This window comes from Zootoca vivipara, chromosome 6, assembly GCF_965207765.1.
Source record: "Zootoca vivipara chromosome 6, rZooViv2.hap1.1, whole genome shotgun sequence".
Classification (NCBI taxonomy): domain Eukaryota; kingdom Metazoa; phylum Chordata; class Lepidosauria; order Squamata; family Lacertidae; genus Zootoca; species Zootoca vivipara.
This window is the reverse complement of record NC_142589.1, coordinates 16897175-16918005: the sequence shown is the minus strand read 5'-3', so window position 1 is coordinate 16918005 and position 20831 is coordinate 16897175. Positions and strand designations below refer to the sequence as shown.

General features: G+C 41.7%; 1 protein-coding gene across 14 annotated transcripts in view; it reads left to right on the top strand.

Annotated features, from left to right (window-relative positions):
* The window catches only part of GNB1 (G protein subunit beta 1), a 74045-nt gene extending 54976 nt beyond the window's left edge, over positions 1-19069 (top strand). For 5 of the 14 annotated variants that reach the window (XM_035121160.3, XM_088671645.1, XM_088671647.1 and 2 more), the window contains 8 exons: positions 2593-2699; positions 4194-4257; positions 8238-8400; positions 11024-11090; positions 12234-12435; positions 13045-13261; positions 16495-16607; positions 17197-19069. In XM_035121160.3, coding sequence (XP_034977051.1) covers positions 2593-2699; positions 4194-4257; positions 8238-8400; positions 11024-11090; positions 12234-12435; positions 13045-13261; positions 16495-16601 — 927 coding nt within the window. In that variant the 3' untranslated portion in view covers positions 16602-16607; positions 17197-19069. Of the gene's footprint in view, positions 1-2592; positions 2700-4193; positions 4258-8237; positions 8401-11023; positions 11091-12233; positions 12436-13044; positions 13262-16494; positions 16608-17071 lie in introns of all 14 variants that reach the window. The other 9 variants (XM_035121157.3, XM_035121158.3, XM_088671641.1 and 6 more) reach the window with 2 other exon arrangements.
* The last annotated feature ends 1762 nt before the right edge of the window (positions 19070-20831 follow it).

Below are 20831 nucleotides of genomic sequence, written 5' to 3'. Positions count from 1 at the left end.
GCCTCCCCTTTTTAATCTGTGGTGCTTAAGGAGTTGCATCCAGTTCACAGATGCTGTCCCAAAATGCCTGTTGCATGTGACGATGGACCAACAACTATTGCCTTGAAGTGCTTTTTCTATTCAGCATCAGAGGGTGTGTAAAGCAGAAGACATCCAGAAAGGTAGTTGTGTTGGTCCATTGCAACAAAAGCAACGAAGAGCCTTTCAGCACCTTCTTGCTTATGCTGGGCTTTGTCCTTTAGATGTAGCCTTCAGTATGTCTAATGTTATAAGCATTGCTTGGCCATCTGTTGCCTTTCCCAGCATTAAGTTTGTTAGTCTTCAGATTTTTGAACAAGAGGTCAAAAAATCAAAGTACATTAGACCTCTTGCAGCCAGTGGGGCAAGCTACCCACACATAAAACGGAGCCAGCAACAACTAATGTTCCCAATTTGAATTCGGCTTCCTATTGCTTGTCCTGCTGAAGCTTTTTGGTCAGAATCTGAAGTTAAATGACATTATTATTATGATTATTCAAATTAACCTTAAGGTCCCAGGGTGGGTTACAACAATTAAAACATAACTTTATTATTAAACCACATTTGCACAATGTAAAAAACAGTTAAAAACAACTTTTAAAATAAAATAATGGTGTGTGAGTCGAGATGCCCGATATTTGCTTCCACTGCTAATGTTGACTCAAAGTGATGTGAACTGCAAGACATTCTTTTTAGCACAATTTATAGGGAATCATTCATGTTTGACAGAGTTGCCAAAAATGCTGAATGAACAGTTCCAGTATTTTCCATATGCTGTAACGTAGACTATGGGGACAGGGAGGGAGCTTCTAAGAACCTGACATACAGGCAATTATGAAGGAATTCTAAATCCGGAAAGCGGCCTGTACCCTACTAAGCTGCCTTGACAGATTTCAAGAGGAAGCAGGAATTCTTTGCCTGTGTCCTTTGGCTAAATAATTGTGTTACATGGAGACAGAACAAATATGCAGACATTTTTTTAAAGTGGGCTGTGCTACAAACTTTTCTGGCTTCACTGCAGTATGCTACAGAGAAGGCTTAAATTTAATTGGCCACAGTACAGGGAAATGAAGGTATTTATCTCCCTTTTACTAGTGTTTTCCTAGAAGATATGATTATTTTAGACAAGAAAGAATACTCAAAGATACTCTAAAAGCTGTAGCAGGGTTTTTAAAACCCTTATGGTAGTCTTTCCCAACATGGTGCTCTCCAGATGTTTTGGGCTGCAGCTATCATCACCCACAGGCATCATGAGCAATTGTCAGGAATGATTGTCAGCTCAAGGGTACCAGATTGGGGAAGGCTGCCTTATGGCATGAAGTCAGAGGTCACTTCCATCAAGATGCATGAAATGATAGCCTCCATTGCTAGGCAGAAGTGTGAATGTATGGCTAATACACAAAACCAAAATAATATGGTTCCAGAAAAAGGGATGATGAAAGAACACCCACAATGTCTGTCATTTCTGGGGATGTTTAAATATCTGCCCTTGACAAAATCTGATTCAGTCAAGCTAACATAAAGGCCCTGCGTTGGACTGGAATTATTAATTTTGAAATACAGTGGTACCTTGAGTTACAAACGCCTCAGGTTACAAACGCTTCAGGTTACAAACTCCACTAACCTGGAAGAGTTACCTCAAGTTGAGAACTTTGCCCCAGGATGAGAATGGAAATTGTGTGCCACCGGCGGCGCAGCAGCAAGAGGCCCCATTAGCGAAAGCACGCCTCTAGTTAAGAACAGTTTCAGGTTAAGAATGGACCTCCAGAACGAATTAAATTTGTAACTAGAGGTACCACTGTATAAGTGACCCTGTTATCTGTTGTATTTAAACCATAGAAGTCGGAGCAGATTTTATTTACAGCTGACTTAAATGTTTTGTTTTTCAATGTCCCTTAATCTGGTTTGAATATTACGATAAATATATTGCTCACTTGAATTATACAAGAGTTCCAAGTCAGTACCAATAGATGTGATTTTGCTATGTAAGAGCTGGAACAATCTGGATTTATAACAGTCCTTAAGTAAGTCAGAAAGCAGACAGTGAAAAATGAAAAAATTCCTTCAGTAGCACCTTAAAGACCAACTAAGTTTTTATTTTGGTATGAGCTTTCGTGTGAAAATAGTGAAAAATGATGCAGTGGAAATGCCATGTGAGTACTTTTCTGCTTTAAAAAAAAAAAACACCTGCAAGTTGTCCTTCAGTTATGTGATAATTCTGAGGTGGGGAATCTCTGCCTTTCTCTATGTTGCTGGCTCCCAATTTCCATCAGCCCTGTCCGGTATAACCAATAGTCAGGTGATGGGATGTTGTCCAGCAGCATCCAGAGGTTCCCAGGTTGCCCACCTCTGATAAATTATGCTTATACTAGAAGTTTGAAACGAGAAGCTTGTTTGGGAAGAAGCAGTAGTAAACACCTTTCAAAGCAGCTAGTAAGGTGTTTTGGTCAAGTTCTTTGGTGCAACAGGGAAAGAAATTCAAGAAGAGAGAGTAGTTTCAGTTAATGCTTCTTCAGTCAGGAAATGCTTTTGCAGCTGACAGTTATAAATATGTACAATTAACCTCCCGTTTAGATCACAGCCAACATTGATCCAGTGGGTCGTATTCAGATGCGCACTAGAAGAACACTGCGGGGACACTTGGCTAAAATTTATGCAATGCACTGGGGCACTGATTCCAGGTGAGTTCCTGCGCTGCAGAAGCACCATCTTGAGTTGGTCACAGCCTCTCAGCCTAATGATTGTGAGGATAAAATGGAGGGGGGGGAGGTATGCTACTTTGAGCCCCTTAGAGGAAAGGTGGGATAAAAATGTATAAATATATGACTGGTCCTTGCTTGAAGGAATTAAAAAAGCAGACTGTAGACAGGAGGAGGGAGAGGAAATAAACTAGTGGCGGGAGAGTGAAATGAGGAAGGCAAAGATAACAAGGGATAACTAAGTCCAGCGATTGCAGTTGCAACAGCAACATGTGTGTGTATATCTGACTGCCAGTTTCTACTTTCCAACAGCCCTGGCAGACCTAAAATATAACATTGGCATTTTTGAGATTCCCACTTGAAGATGTCACTTTTACCCCCAAAATGTGTTTGTTTTTACCCAAGACATAGATGTACATTTTACACAGCTGTACAAGGGATAGATGTACATTTTACATAGGCAAGGTTCTGAAGGGCCATATGTTTGCCTAGCAGAAGAGATTTCCCACTAGCACCACCACTTAGTCGTGTGTTTAAAAGTACACACAGTTACTTCATAGGGAATTTCATAATTCTCTTGCCCTACTCCAGTACCAAAGGAATTGAGCAACACTGAAAACTAATAACATTTGTTCATCTGTGCCGACAGCAAAACTGAAATCCATTTTCATATGTTGGTTTCTCCTTGTGTGGAAAAAATACAGATAGAAAATGCCTTATGGCTGCTATAAAATTATTTTAAAATAATATTTCTGAAGCTCTCACACTTCTAAATATTCAGGGATCCAAAGCTGGCCGTCAGCAGGGTGAATATGTGTTTGTCATGGACTGACTGCCAGAGCACAATCAATGCTCTCATAATTTTCCTTTTAAATTAAATATTTGTATATAGTGGATTTGTCTGCTCATAGTTAATAGTGATTAAATCAGCAGAAGCTGATGGGGGGAGAGGGCTTTAATCTAATGAAAGCAATCTTATTAATTCACTTGAGCTTGTTTGTTCAAGTTAAATAATCTGCACTACTCTTAAGCACCTTACAGAACCCTAGATCTTTCCTTAAGAATAGAAAAGAGCTGGGAAGATGGTACATTAGAGGAAGTATGTCACTTCCAGTTGAATTCTGCCTGTTGCTTCCATTAATCCAGTTTCGTAGGATACTGTTATATTGGAAACATTCACAATGAGAGCCAGTTCAGTCCATTGATCAGTGGGCGACCTTGTTTGAAATATTTACTCCATCATGGGCTCCCTGGATGACTTTGGGCAGATCCCGCTGTCTCAATTTCTCAATATGTAAAAAGGACTTTAAATGGCAGCTTTAGATGATAACGGCAGTAAAGCATTTTGCATATCAAAATATACTGTTGAATTGATTAAGACTAATGTATTCCAATGTAAATTGTCTTCCTGCACTTCTGATGTATGCTTAGTTTACATTTAACTTTTTATCTCTTTTCCCTAACCTGCGCTTCCAGGCTTCTTGTTAGTGCATCACAGGATGGCAAGCTTATCATTTGGGACAGCTACACCACAAACAAGGTGAGAGCAATTAATAAGGTTCAGTGACTTAATTCCAACTTTGCTAAGGGAGGAAAAGCAAACTAAAGGAAGCACACTAATAAAACAAATCCTTCAGATTGTGTATTTTTGTTCATCTTTTGTTTTATTCTCTGAAAGAAGGATCTGATGGAGGGGCAAATATAGAACAATTATAGACTAAAGTAATAGCTCGGGGTCCTGCCTACCCTCTCCCCCCGCTTTGGGAGATGATAAGAAAGAAGCTAAGTAGCAGATTTGTTTTCTTAGAGATATAAGCTGTGTGGGGCAAAGAATAGCTTCTGTGGTTCTGGCCTTTATAGTGAAAACTGATGGGGATACTCAAGATAATCCTTGGCATCCTGGGTGCAGTTGCATGTGACATGGATCTCGATTATAACAGGCTTAACACCTTTAACAGTGGTTAAACACTAAGTGATTTTGCATTTAATTATGTGGGTACTGAAAGGAGAAAGCAAGCACTATAGTGATTTATGAACTGAAAAGTATAACTACCGGTAGGCAAGAACAGAAAGTTGGACTTAACCATGAAGTGATGTTCTCATCAGCAGGCAATGGAGCTGACAAATGGAAGAAGGCAAGGCCAAACCAGGGGGATGGGGTGGAATTGTTATGACCTTCCTGGAGATGAAAAGCATTCCAGTTACAGGAATTAACTTCAGCATAGAAATTGCTTATGAATTAAAAAGAAAGAAAGAAAATCATTAACAAAAAATAGTTGTCAACAATTTAATAGTAGTTATGAAGAAAAAATAGAGGGACAGGAAAGAGAAATCCAACAGTGTACCTAGGAGTTAATGGGAGAAGTTGCATAGGTGAAATGCACAATGGATGAATCTGTCTGCTCCACACCCAGCTTCCCATTCTTGGGAAGTGGAGGAATAGACAGCAAAGAGGCCGTCCAATATGTCATTTCAAGACCATGAACCTCAAAACAAAGAGAAATGAATAACTCTTTATAGCACCTGTTATAGGGCCCATATATGGAGGGGATAATTCAGCATGACCAAACTTGATGACCTTTGAATGTCATTTGAGGATGGAGATTGACCTGTTGACCGCTTTGTGACTTTGTCCCAAGGCATATGTGGTAGCCTTTCTGCGCATGAAAAAAGGCTGTTACACCCATGTGTATCCACACCTGTGCATAATAAGTTAGCCAATGTGTTCCCTAACCCCTATATTGATTATGCTTCTGGGGATTTCTTCCTTGCTCACCAATGCAATCATACCTCGGTTTAAGTACTGCTCGGTTTGAGTATTTTCAGTTTAAGTACTCCGCGGACCTGTCTGGAACGGATTAATCCACTTTCCATTACTTTCAATGGGAAAGTTCGCTTCAGGTTAAGTACGGACTTTCGGAACCAATTACACTTATACCTCGGGTTAAGTACGCTTCAGGTTGAGTACTCCGCGGACCCGTCTGGAACAGATTATTCCACTTTCCATTACTTTCAGTGGGAAAGTTCACTTCAGGTTAAGTACAGACTTCCGGAACCAATTGTGTTTGTAAACCGAGGCACCACTTTATTGGCAAATTAAGAGCCTGAGGTCCTGAGTACGTCTAATGTAGACCCTCGGGTGCTTGGTGAAAACTGTATATACTGTTCCTCATTCCTTGGTGAACACAGTAAGGGTGGAAATGGTCTCCGGATACTGTCAGATTCATCTTTGTTTTTTTTCTGGCATAGGGTGTGGCTTCAACCTTTGAACAGTGCTGACTTTGAGTGACAAGTAACAGTCCCTAGTCCACTTAAATAACAGTGGATTTAACTATATTGGACTGGGGAATCACTGTCCCTACATTTAACTTGACCTCATTGGCTGCTAAAGTGTAGGCAATAAAAATATTGGCATCTAAGCTTACATTTGTCATCGGGGGCAAAAACCTTAGTCAAATTCTCTAAATGCAGAAACATACATTTTGATGAGGTGCGCATACCAGGAGTTCATTGGGTCAAAGGATTGAAAACCTGAGCAATGGGCATCCAATTCCACCTTAATGCTTAAGGATTAGGGGCTCATGAGATTTTAAGTAGAAAAAGCTTTACCTTTAGTTGTATCTACAACTTTTGGAACCAAAATGCCAGAAATTAGTGTAGCAACAGGGCCATTCACTAGGGAGACCATTCAAAATTCCTAATGGTTTGCATGAGGCAGTACTTATTTAAGCTGTCACTATATAGAAGAGCTAACCAACTCCGTGCTATTGCCCTTGCAAATGATAGAGCAACCACTTTGTCACTAGTAACCTATTGGCATCTGTGGGCAATAGTTAGCAGCAGATACCATTTTATGAATTTCTGGGGCACTGCAGAATGTCATGGAGTGTTTCTAAGGAATGCACCTCACATTAATTGGTCTACAATAACTTACTACAGTCACTTACAGCAGATCAGAACCCCTATGTTTACAGTGAAAAGATGGGGGGAGAAATTACCCTGTGGCTATGATTGTAATAAGGTAACTAATCTGCATTACAGTGGTACTTTTCACCATATTTCTGTTGCAGTGGGCAGGGAGGGGGGAAGAAATTAACACTTGCTCCCCCATATTCTATATTTGCTCATGCCGTCCACATGCTTCAAGACAGTATTATGAGAGTCAAGAGACTATGCAGTTCCCCAGGATTTGTCCTCCCGTGTGATCAAGCATAATTGCATATCTCCAAGAAGATCAAATGTTCTGAGATGGAAAACTTACCAGAGTCCTTCTGTCAAATTACAGGCTATTGTCCTATTTATCTCTCACCCCCTTGCTCCCCCAGCCCCACCAAAAAAGGATAAGGAGACTTTTGTCAGTAAAGGGTATTAATCAAATCCAGGAAATTGGATGACAGTTCTGCAATAACCAGAATGTAGTTTTAGATTTGTATTTTTATAAGTCTTTGGCTGGATTACACATACGAAGTCATGTATAAATATATCTCTCTAGCAACACCGCTGTAGCTAAGCAGTCTTGCACTTGTGCTGGATGTGATGGTGGTCCTAACAAAGAAGATGCCCGTTAAAAACGTGTCCTCTTCCAGTGATGTGGTTATGAGCAACCACTTTGAGCCATTTCATTGGCTGTCAGGGAGGGGATATATTCTTTGGTGATTAAATAGCTGTATTTATAGTAATGAAGCATCACACCTATTGCAGTGACATGCTCAACTAACATGTGCTGGGTCTTGATTTTTTTCATCTTTTAATCCCTAAAAGAGAAAATGTTTTAAAAAAAAATTCAAGGGCTTTATTTCATAGTAAATCTCAGGGGCACACAAATAAATGCAGCACCCCTGGCTCATGGAGCTTAGAAGCATGAAAGATGGGCAGGTTTTGATGAGAAAAGGTAGAATTAAGCCGAGTTGGAAAAGCTTAGAATTGAAATGCGGAGATGTTACCGTTGTTGAAAGCAAAATAAATTTCAAATGCAGACTATGATAATATGTAGTTGGGGTTGGGAAAAAAAGCACAGAAGCCTGGGCTTCTGAAAATGTGATATTGACGGCTGGGAATGGGAAATTTTTCAATAATGGATGCAGGCTCTAAAAATAGGCCTTGGCTAGACAATTTGAAACCATCCTCAAATCCTCTTTGCAACCACCGTGTGAACTCTGGGACTTCGGACTCTGTTTCTTGTAAACTTAATCTACTGCATGTAGCTATTAAAAAGGTTTTTAAGGATGTTCTGCACATGTTGGAAGGCAGTTTACAAATTGACAAGTAATATATATTCTGGAGCATGTAACCTTTTGCACAGTTCTACTTTTATTTCAAAGAGGTTTCTACAGGAGAATTTTCTGGTGGGTTCTCCCTCCACCCCAAAGTCAGATCTGTTTCTCCCCCACTCCACTGCATTTAACTGTTAGCAAAGGAAAAGAAATCTACAGTCTGGGTTGGCCAGCTTTCTTTACCTCTTGATAATGGGCAAGGAACCTAACAAAATGGCAGCTTTACCCCCTCTTTTTTCCATTCTAGGTCCATGCTATTCCCCTGCGTTCATCCTGGGTAATGACATGCGCATATGCTCCATCTGGAAACTATGTGGCCTGCGGTGGTCTTGATAACATTTGTTCCATTTACAACCTGAAAACACGTGAAGGCAATGTACGTGTAAGCCGTGAACTGGCTGGCCATACAGGTGAGTGTGTTTTTGCTTCAGTTAGCTCTACAACATGCCTTCAACATGTCTTTTTAAACAGTGTCCCCACCCGCCCCCATGGCATCTGTTGAAAGACTGGCTTACACCTTGCTTGTGCGTGACACGTGGGTTTCACCAACCTAGTGATATTTATTTCTGCCACCTTTCCCCTCCCCACATTTTCATCTTAAAAAACAAAAGCACAAAAGCTAGGGGACAAATTTAGCAATAAATCCATAGTTTTACAGGCAGTTATGTTAATAAAAACATTAATGGTTTCCCTTGTCTTCTGTAAATCTTGTTGTCTAGACAATCCTCCCCAAACTGGTCTTTAAAAAAAAGCAAACACTGCCAAATACAACACTGTATAAACTAAAAATAATCTTTATGTAGCAAACATTATGATAGGTGTTTAAGCATTTTGTTTCCTTATTTTCCAGTACCATGGTCAGGTTCCTTTATTTAATAGATTAAAATCCTGATGTATTCTCTTCTAAAGACTGAGCATCTGTTTCACTTGTTCAAAGTTCCAGATATATTATTGGAACTTTTGTCAGGCTTTGGTTGGTCTGTGCTGCTATATGCCCACTTTTCCACTATGAGCTACCGGTAAATGGTTTGTGTGCCAGCTAACTGGCATGACTACCTCCAGGGAATCCTGAGTGCTGTAATTTGTTGAGAGGTCTGAGAATTCTGTGTTGAAGATGCCTACTCCACCCTCAAACTACAGTTCCCAGGATTCCCTGGAAAGGGGAATAATTGTGTAGCTGCTTCATGGTGTTGTAGATAGTCATCTGGACAGCAGAGGGAGGGATATAGCAAAAGAGCTAGTCTCTTAGATATGCTGAGTCCTCTGGTGTTGATGTATTGCCTGTGTGGATTTTGGAACTGAGGGCAAGTTTCCTGCCTTTACTTAGACACTGGTGCTCCTTGGTGTACTTTTATGCTAATGGGCATCATATGTAACATTCAGTGAAGCCCCCACAAAGTTTCAGTTGGCTCCTGAAATCCGTAGTAATACATCAGATGAGCTGCAGAAAAGTGGCTCAGGAGGAATTCCATCTTGCAAGGTTATAGATTCCTGCCCCCGCCACCTCTCCCAGAGCTATGTCACATTTTTACGCTGTCTTTTGTTTCTGTAAAAGAACAAAATCTCAAGGTGCAGCCAAGCGCAGAGGCCTCTTCCTCCAGAGGTTGCCAGCTTGGCTCCGGAAAAACCTTTTAACAGTTCTTAAGAGGAAACCTCAGGCGGGCTCTGTGTCTTGCTGGCTTTTCACCGCTGCAAGGCTTTACTGATACAGGCTAAAGGGAGCTCTCTGAAAACTGTTCACAGAGGGGAACTAAGGTTACTCGGCAATGAATAGTTATTTATAATCCAGCAAAGCCAAAGTGTTCAGAACTCTCAGTTTAATGTAATGAATAACAAATGCCGCATTCAAACTGGTGTTTGTGGTGCATTTCTTGCATTGTCTTTTAGCTGGTTCATAGGAACTCTGTTCTATTATAGGTACCTAGAAGCAGTTAAAACTGATTCTTGGCAGTTTTGATAACGCAGGCAAATCATGTTCACAAGAAAAGCTCTTGGTAGGAGGCAAAAGAGAAAAAGAGTGAATAGCTGTTGTGATGGGATTTTTGTTTCGTTTGATCAACCTTTTTTTGAGCATAAGGAGAGGACACCTGATAGGCCTGTACTTCTGGTGAACTGCTGTTTGACAAAGCACTAAGCTACTTTCTAAAGCAGCCGGAGCCTTTGCAGTCTGGAATTATGGTCTCTGCTGAATTGGTCTGTCCATATAACTAGTTTATTATAAACACAGTTCAAGGAGCTTGGAGTGAGGGCAAAGTAGCCAGTCATGTTAGTAACAGCTATGGGACCAGGCCTCAGAAGTTGATGTGTTTAATCTGTGATTCTAAGAAGCAATACTGTGATGTAGAGCAGGAAAAAGTTCAGAAAAGAGAAACCAAAATGATCAAGGGTCTGGAGCAACTCCCCTGTGAGAAAAGGTTACAACATAGTGGGGGCTTTTTAGCTTAGAAAAAAGAAAGTATGGCAGGGCATGATAGAGATGTGTAAAATTATGCACGGTGTGAGAAAAGTAAATGCACTTCTTCGCAGAGCATGTAATTTAAGCTATGAAATTCACTCCCCCTGGAGGCAATGGTGGCTGCTAACTTGAATGATTTTGACAGAAGATTAGGCAAGTTCGTGGAAGATAAGGCTATCAGTGAATGCGATCCAGAATGGTTATGTTCTATCTCAAGAATTTGAGTCAGTATGCTCCTGAATACCAGTTGCTGGGAATTGTAAGTGGTGAGAGTGCTGGTGTGCTCAGCTCCCTGCTTGTGGGCATCTTGTTGGCCAGTGTCAGAGGTGTTGAATTAGTTGGGCCTTTGGCCCGATCCAGCAGGGATTTTCTTATGTTCTTATAATACTTTACTGTGTGAAAGCTTTTCCTGAAATTTGTTTAAGATGCTTGGGATCCCTTGGCCCTGGCCTATATCTTTGTCTTGCTGTTGAAGAAAATAAGGTGGAAGTTAACAAAAACAGTGGGTGTGAGATGCAAAAAGGAATTATCCATATTTAATCACATTTCTTCCTTTTTTAATCCTCTTCCTGCTGCAGGTTACTTGTCATGTTGCCGTTTTGTGGATGATAATCAAATTGTTACCAGCTCTGGAGATACTACTTGGTAAGGCGCACACCAATAGTGTTACTGTAGAGATTGGCTTATATCCTAAACAAACTTAGGGAGCGCCTTGTCTCTAGTGTCTGCTCCCTGCTTTGCTCGCTTTCAACTAGCAAGGAGATTTAATAAGAATTGATCTTTAGGACTTGCCAGTCTGAGAACAGGACAACTTAAGCATACCTTCTCTTCACATTGATGCTATTCCTGTTTGCATGTGCAAATGTGGCATACACATTTAATGTTAGGATAGATTCAGAAAACTGTTAAAAAAACCCCACAAGTCTTTTGTCACCTTAAGAGCTTTGTAGACTAGAGTCAATATTTTTACTGCTATACCCATACAATCTTCACCTAGGTGGGTGCTCCAGCTGTCAATAAAACATATTTGTTTTGTTTGTGTGGGGGTTGTGTTCCAGGACATTGAGTGTGATGGCGGAGCATGTATAAGCTCGCCCCTGCCCCCATTTCCTGCCACTTCTGGGTTCGCGGCGATGCGGGAGTGCACAATTGTGCATGCCTTGAATGTACGCAAAATGGTCGCTACCTGTCTGTAGTTTCTTAGGGCTCTTAATTCCTTTGAGAAAGAGAGCTCTAACTGCAAAGAAAATGAGTCTCTCATATGGAAAAAGTCTACTTGCCTGTGTGTTAAGAATGTTTTCATTGGATCTTCAAAAGGTGGCAGATTCACTGTTTTATTTTTTTATTGTAAACTTCCCACAGATCTTCATGTTACCCCTCTGTCTGTTATATGTTCATCTTAGAGTGTACTTCCTAGTATAGTTCTGCACCCTGAAGAGCCTCTTTTTCCCCAAGAGGATTTTTTTTAATGGAAGAGCACTCCTGTCATGTGTGTCCTCACCTTTAATCTGTAGTGGTATGCCCATATGAAGGCCTACCACTTCAGTGCAAACAAGGCCAAAGTGAACCACGATTTTAGACAAACCACAGCGTCTCGGTCTTATTTTCCCTAGTGTTATTTCCTAGTATTGCTTTTCTTTTCCTTTCCTAGATTCCTGTTACTGAGTTAATAATATGTAAACAAACAAACAATTGGAACACTCTAAAGCACTATATAAACGCTTGCTTGTTTTCCTATGATGGTCACCCTTTTCATTTTGGATTCTCCTTAAACCTTTTCTCCGCCAGCGCCCTTTGGGACATAGAAACAGGCCAGCAAACAACCACATTTACTGGTCATACCGGAGATGTTATGAGTCTGTCCCTCGCTCCTGATTCCAAATGTTTTGTTTCTGGTGCCTGTGATGCCTCTGCAAAGCTGTGGGATGTCCGAGAAGGGATGTGCCGGCAAACCTTCACTGGCCATGAATCAGACATCAATGCCATCTGTGTACGTAAGAACGTTATGGGGAGGAGATGGGATTTTGACAGTGTGTCTTCATGCATAGCAGGTGGCTGGCAGTTACTATGGACATCTTCTTAGTAAACTGTCTTTTTTATTAATTTGTAAAATACTATTCCAAAATTAATTATAAAAAACAATTATTTTATTCCATGAGTGGTATTCAGCTAATTTCCACTTGCCCAGCAGAACATCACCCCCTTGCTTGCTCTCCCTGTGCATGCCCTGTGTCCTCCCCACATTTGCTCCAAAGGTCTTGGGGAACCCCTAGAAGAGAAATAGCGGGGAGGAGAGTGGGGAAGATCTATTGCACAAGTAGAAATTCTTACTGACAGACTGCATTACTATCCAGCTATGCAGGATACAACCCCATATTTCCATATGAAAAATGAACACATCCTTCTTATTATATTAAATTGCTCCTATAAATAACTCAGCCCAAATATTTACATATATCTGCCCATTTTTCTGGTATTGGAAAATCACTAGATCTTCTTGATGGAACTTGAAACAGCTTCCCAGCTGTTGTTGAAGCCTCTTCCAGACTAGATCATCTATCCTGTGTGTTACATCCGTGTTTCTCTTTTTTCTCTAAAGTTCTTCCCAAATGGCAACGCGTTTGCCACAGGCTCTGATGATGCCACATGCCGGCTCTTTGATCTCCGTGCTGACCAAGAGCTGATGGTTTATTCCCACGACAACATAATTTGTGGCATCACCTCTGTAGCTTTCTCCAAGAGCGGCCGTCTCCTCCTAGCTGGCTATGATGACTTCAACTGCAATGTGTGGGACACACTCAAAGCTGACAGAGCAGGTAATGCTTCTAGTGTCATTTGGACTACAAATAGGGACTGGGGAAAGAAATGTGTGTGGTTATGGAACAAGCAGGGTGCTTGAACAAAAGAGGGTGAAGTAAGCAACAAGATGGAGAAAAAAGAATAGAGAACTGAGGCAGTGCACAATTGTTGAGTGGAAGTGGGGGGAATCAAATCCATGATCCCCGACTTCGGACACTTGCCGATTTTAAAAATTATTATTAAACTAACATTCACCCTGGGCAGGTCACACCATTATGACACAATATTTAAAACTGTTTAAAACAAATTAACAATCACAAAAATAACGTGGGTCCTAAAAATACCTCAAGGGTGAAAAGCCAGGGTCAAAAGGTGTGTCCTCAACATTCACCAGAAACTGTATAATGAAGGTGTTGGACACATCTCTGTGGAGAGGAAGTTACACAACTTAGGGGCTGCCACAGAAAATGTCCTCTGCTGGGCTTGGACCACCACCACCACCCAAGCCTCTGAGGGCAGAGGAACAATCAAGAGGGCTCCTTTTGCTGCTCTTAGCACCTAAGAGGGTCTGTGGGGAAGGAGGGAGTCTTTCAGGTATTGGGGCCCAAGTCATTCAGAGCTTTAAACACTGGTGGACCCAGAAACAAACTGGCAAATAGTGCAGCTGTTTTAAAATAGGTTATATGCAATCTAAACGGAACCCTAGCAGAAATTTGGCTGCTATTGAAGGTTCCAAGTTGTTTTCAAGGGCAGCCCCATGTAGAACTTACTGCAATTTTAGTCAGATTAGCTTCCCCCCCCCCCGCGGCATCAAAAACCAAAAGTTAAGACAGCCACTCCCCTCTGGTAATTTGAGTGCTAACCTGGGGCACCATAGGCTAGCGAAGGCATGGCAGTGGTAAAAATAACCTGAAGCCAAGCTACACAATCAGCAAAATAATATGGTTCAAATCTTGCTGAATCACATCAGATGGTAGCCGTGGGAATCCATATAAAACCATATTGTACTTACTCAAGCTGTCTATTCTGGGCAGGTAATGAATGATCCAGATAAGATACAGAAATAGCCTAAATTCTACAAAACACACCTGAAGCCCATATTCACTGCTGATCACTAATTGCTTTGATGTTGTATTTCTAAAAAGCTTTACATTCCTTTCAAATGCAGCACTTGGGATTGAATATATAAATTCCCATGCATGGGCTTCAGTTGCATAATCATTTTCAAACATTTTGGTAACTTGTCTGGTTGGAGAAGGCAAGGAAAGAAGAGATCAGAAAGTGAACGCGGGGGAATAAAGCACACACTTTGGACGTCAGAGAGCGAAAGGATGAGTGTGTGTGTTCACATGCATGTTCCATATTGCGGCTAACAAAATGGAAGTGGTCCACCCGTGCTCCAAAGAACTAGCACCTGTGCGACATTAATGTTTTGACATTACCTCATGATGATTCATATGAAGAATTGGTAGTTCTGCTGCATAGAAATACTTAACTGATGTTTAATATTCCTCTGGGTATTCACGCTGTGAGTTTTTTTGCTTGTTTGTTTGTAAGGTACCAGTAACTCTCAGTTAATGATTTGTAGCTGCTGATTTTTATGAACTTAAAATCCTGCCCTCAGCAAAACGCTCCCTCTCTTAATAGAATTTATTTTCTGTTCCTGCCCTTAAACATTGTTTCCAGAGCTTCCACTGTTCATGTACCTTAACTTGACACTTTCTCTCCCCCCCCCCTTTTGGTATTTACTAATTATAATGGGGGGGATCTGTAGTGTAGCCCCAGAAACCACACCCTCCCACAACAGAGGAGCCAGTACTTGTCTGCTTGATATTACTGTTCCAAGAAGAGAAGAAATGTGGAAGAACCTGGCAATTTCTTTAAAATAAAGCTGCCTCTTTACTCTGCTACATCATAACAGAGCAGCCCTTCCAGCAGCTGGTCGTTGCTAGCTCTTTAGTTTCTTGAGTGAGCTTAAACTAATACATACTTTGTCCTCAGTCATAAATACCCTGTTCATTTTGACAATTATTGGCACCAAAATAGCTCCCTGCCATTTGGAGCTGGTTTCTGTGTGGCAGCATGTACAGTGGAACCTCTATTTGCGACCATAATCCGTTCTGGAGGTCGAAACGGGTCGCTGGGAGAGGTGTCGTTGTGTGCAGGCACTGGTGGCGATTGCCTGCTTCTGCGCATGTGCGATCGGCGATTGCCCACTTCTGCACATGCGCGAACGGCGACAAATTCGCCGGTTACTTCCAGGTTTGCCACGGTCGCGACTTGGAATGACTGTAAGAAGAGGTGGTGGTAAGTAGAGGTTCGACTGTATTCTCCAACATGCCGTTGGTCTCCAGGCTTTGGCTATCTCTCCTAATGTGTAGGATTCTGGTGCTTGAGGCTTGGATGCTGCTGACTCAGACTTCCTTGAGGTTTCTGTAGCTGCCCTTTTATGCCTTGTGCAGACGGCTTCACTCTCTGGTTTTTTTAGTGTGACAACTGGCTTGGAACCATGATGGGCTGCAATTTGTTTGTAATTGCTTGCTTCAACTGAAAGCTCCAGAACAGGGGTCCCCAGACTACGGCCCGGGGGCCGGATGCAGCCCAGTTGGCCTGCCAATCCGGCCCGAGACGACCGCCGCCGCCCTATCTTACGGCGCTGCGCGGCAGCGCTCTTCCGGATCGGGGAAAAAGCGTCGAAAATCCTTTGTGCGCATGCGTATGGGCCTCTCCCGACCTGGAAGAGGTCATTTCTGGTGCACTTCCGGGTCGGGGGAGGCCCATACGCATGCGCACAACGGATTTTCGGCGCTTTTTCCACCCTGGAAGCGCGCCGCCGCGCCCGTGCGCATGCACACAGGCGCGCGCTCCCCCGTCCTCCGGCCCGCTGCGCGATCGGCGCGGTGGGAACCGGCCCAAACGCCGGTAAGTCTGGGGACCCCTGCTCCAGAACATCTCTGATTCAGTTCCTGTGTACAAGAGCACTTGATGTGCAAGGAGATATGCTTGTCCAAAGCTTTCTGCTTTCACTCATGTGCATAAAGAACCTCCAGACTGGAGCAGCTGAGTAAACCTGTTGAACATCACTGTCATTGAAAGTTGCTTTCTCCCAATTACCAAAGAGCAACTTAAATCCTGGGAGCCAAGTAACAGGCTCCACTTGAACATTTTTTTGTTTTGCATATTTCTCTTGGATGTTGGAACATGCAGAATCTGAAACTCTTTTGCTTTTGTTTCTCTGTTCAATTTCTAGGCGTCCTAGCTGGCCATGATAACCGTGTCAGTTGCTTAGGTGTAACTGATGATGGCATGGCGGTGGCAACAGGATCATGGGATAGCTTCCTCAAGATCTGGAACTAAAGTCTGGTAGGTACTTTTTTAAAAAAAAAAGATATTTTTGGGGGGGTCCAACATACTCTCTCCCCACCCCACCCCTTTCTCTCACACATGGAGGCTGTCTCCTCTTTCTAGGCTTCTATGATTGGGATGTGTTGTTCATGAAGCTCATTGGCTTATGATTAAAATTATTTAATCCAGAGTACCTAACACAGATTAAATGTCCTTGTTAATGTAAATCGGGGCCTCTCTTAACATGCTGAGTTGATGCTTGAGAGAATTCCAAGTAGTGTTTATTTACACTGTGTTGTATTATGTGAAACTAGCTTGTGATAGGAAATGAATAGGGTAATAGATTTAATACCTGGAAAAAAAATGTATGAATGCAAGGTCCAGGTTGGTTTTAAAATAATTTGGAAGAGAGGGAAAGGATTAGCATTAGAAGTTACTGATGATGATCATTAACAAAACCTTTTGTATGTGTTCTGTGTCAGAATAGCAGTGGACTCCACGCTGACTGGAAGACTTTTCCAACGGTTGAAAATTTAAAATAATGTATCCAATCCAACCATACTAACTTGGACACCCCCCTTTGCCTCCCCCCTCCCATCTTACCCAGCCACCAAAGGGCAAGATCTTTCACGTCTCCTACTGCTGAAATGAAGAGCACAATTATCTCTAAAAGAAGAATTTCTGTGGTTATATACAAAATAGAAAAAGAAGTAAAATTGTGCATTCCTTTTGGGACCACCTTTCGTCTAGAAAACTAAAGGAAAAAAACACACTTTGTTTAAGCATGTCCAGACAAAAAGAGAAAAAAATCATTGTGAAGCAGACAACTTTTAACTTTCACTGTAGTTTAAAGATTGCAAACCATTGATTTGGTTTTACTGACTTTATGAGTTGGGGGTGGGAGGGCCTTGTTTTATCTCACTTTCAAACTTTGAAGTCGTGTTTGTAGCAGGGTTGATATCTACTTTTTGTCCATATTTCCATTTCTTTTTTTTCCCTTTCGTGCAATTTGATTTTATGGTCAATTGTTGAGCCAAGCCAAGACAAGGGAGTCCAAACCCAGATACCTCTGGGATTGTTAATGCTGTAAATTTAGTCCCTGAAGTCTTTTTATTATTATTATTATTATTTCTGTCTTAGTGTCACAAATTGTTGCACAAATACTGCATATATAGGATAATGTTAAGATAACCAAGCACACGCTGTACATGGTATTGAATGTTTTTTTTAAATCACCTTTTATGGGTAACAAAATGCAAAATCTAGTTTTTTCCACCCCACCTCACATGTTATTACTCTCTTATTTTGGCATAGTATGGATTTCTTATGCCCACTTGGAAGGTGCTTCATAGCCTAACACTACCCCATAATCTCAATAAACAAACACGATTCTGTGGATTTGGGCTTTTTCTGGGGGGGGTGGGAGGTGTTGAAAAGAGAAACCTGTTCAGCGCTTGGCTATTCCATCAATTCTTTGTGTATGAAACAATGTACAAATTAATGTTTTTGGAAATAATGATCTTTAAAAAACTTTCTAAGTTACACAAGAACAATGGAAAGAGAGAAAATTTGTTTTGGTTTGCCATATTGGGTTGGATTACTCTTTAGAATCGCATGCTGTAGAAATGCTCAAGTGCATATGAGACTAATGTGTCCTTATGTGTTTTCTTTCAAGAAATAACCTGTTTTTTGTTTGTTTTTTATTTGGAAAAAAAGCTGTAACCATTGCTGATCTCATTTACTGTTGCTACTCTGTGCATTAAAACAAAAGGATGAAAAGTACTGAGCTATGCACATTATGGAGTAGTGTGATAGATAAATCACTATTCTTAATTTGAAAGGAAAAGGAAAAAAAAAAACCCGACCACCTATTTTAAACAATCACTGTAGATTTGATTCTAGGGTGGGGAAGGGAGGGGAATAACATGCTTTTAAATTCTAACAGCCTGTTGACTTTAGTCAAAGGAACCCTTTTTATCAGGTTAGATTTTCCTTCCCCCTAACAAGCAACCATTCCTGGCTTTGTGTTTTGAAAATGAAAGAAAAATTCAAAAAAACGAAATAGTGTTTTGGGCAGCAAATTACTCTGTCTAACGTTGTTCCTCTCTTTTTCACTGTACTGGAATTCTCCCCCCACCCCTTTGCTACAGCAATGGCTTTTATCCATTTTGGGGTGTGTCTCTTCCTCTCCCCACCCTCCCTCTGGCAACACTTTGTACAAAATGTGCTGTAATTGTGCGTTTTTAGGCCTGGATTTGGCATTTCAAAAAAAGAAAAAATGAAGAAAAAACCCCCTCTTCTTCCCCTGCGCCCTCCCCCCTTTATGGAACTATTCTCAGTAGAGCTTTCTCCACACCCTTGTATCCTTCACCTTTTGTATTTAATTTTAAAGTCAGTGTACTTCAAGAAAGCTGGATGCAAGATAGATACTATATTAAAATGTACTGTTATTTAAGATGTAATAAAGCAGTTTGACATGAGTTGTCTTGGGCCGCTTGTTTTTCTCTCCCAAGTTGGAACTGAGATCATAATGGTTCCAAAATGGCAGCCAACCTTATTATTGTATATTGCCCTCAACTCTTACAAGCAGGAATCAAAACTGCAACTTCAAATTAACTAAGAAATCCCCACATCCGGAGTTGGGATGGAATATTCCTCAGGTCATATGAACTGTTGACCTGAATTGGAATGTGAGGAGGTGGTAGCTTGGTCTTCTAGAACATGGTTTATTGCCTAGAGCATTGTCATCCCTCTGCTTCAGAAGGGAAGGGGATGGGGTAATGCTATTTGCTTAGAGTATGTCTTTTGGATCCCCTCCAACCTCAATTTTATCAATTTATATGCAATATCAATGCCTGTTACCCGCCTTATGCCCTTTCCGTTAACTTAGGATAGTCACTTTCTCAACCCCCTTCAAAAAAAACCCACAACTTGCTACAACAGTAAGACCTGCAATAACTCCAGCATAAAGACAGAATAGAAAAATGTAAAGTCACCCCAGAGATGCACTCCATTGTCTCCTGAGGCAGATTGATGCAGACGAAAAAGAGGCCTGAAACGTCCCACCAACTGAAGGAAGCCACAGATAATTAAAAGCCCAAGCTGTGGCTGAAAAGAAATGTTTTTGCCTGGCACCTAATGATGGCACCAGGAGAGCCTCCCTGGGGGGATATTTCTTCCAGTGGGGAGCCACCTCTGAAAAGTCCTGTTCTCGTGTTGCCACCCTCTGGACCTCTCCTGGAAGGGGCACACGGAGAAGGGCCTCAGATGACAAATGCAGGGCCCGCATTGGCTCATATGGGAAGAGGCATCCCTTGAGGTATTGGTGTCTTGAACCACTTAAAGCTTTATGGATCAAAAGTGGCACTTTGGAATTGGGTCTGGAAATTAGCTGGTAGCCAGTGCAGTCAGGCTAGGGTGGGGGTTATGTGCTCAGACTACCTTGCTCCTGTGAGCAACCTGGCTGCACCACCACCTGTAAACCACTAAGTAGGAATGGAACCATCACTAGCCAGGTTTTTTACAGGACTTTTACCCTGCTAATTTACTGAAATGACTCTGAGTGCCCCAGTATTAGTACCGTAGTAGGTTTTTTAAAAAACAAAGGTGGGTAACCTCAGGGACAGGCCACCCCCCTCACCAGCCCTACTTTGCATCCTCTAATGTTTATGCCTGGCTGGCGTGTGCCTCTGATCTTTGACAATGCCTCTTGCTTGCCTGGATAGAGGAGAGAGAAGGGTGTGTACAGAAACTGGCCTACTGTACAAAGGTAGCACTTAAAATGATTGATCCATACACCACTGGCATCTGGCCCCTCTAAAAGATTTCCCAGGCAAGAATGCACCCCTCTGAAACTTAGGGTTGTATCAGTGTAATGTAATGTAGACCCATCAATATTAGCAGCTAAGTTAGTCATGGCCATTCATTTCAGTAGGTCTGCTTTGAATAGGACTGAAGGTAGGCTCCGACCCTTAAATTCAGGTTGGCTAGAAATGTGCACACATTTCACCTTGCGTGTTGAAGAAAGCAGAAATCCCTTTTATGAAAAATTAATTGTGTTGAGAAGGGGTGTTGAGCCTTAAAAACACTGAATGTGGTGGAGCTCTTGGTGGTGGTAACGGTGCCCAATGGTTTCAAAACAAAAGCGCCGCTTCTTCCCTTAATTATTCATCAGTCATTTGCTTTAGATTAGTGCTGCCTGACACGGTTGACCCTCGAAGGCGATTACCTGGGGAGCTGGAA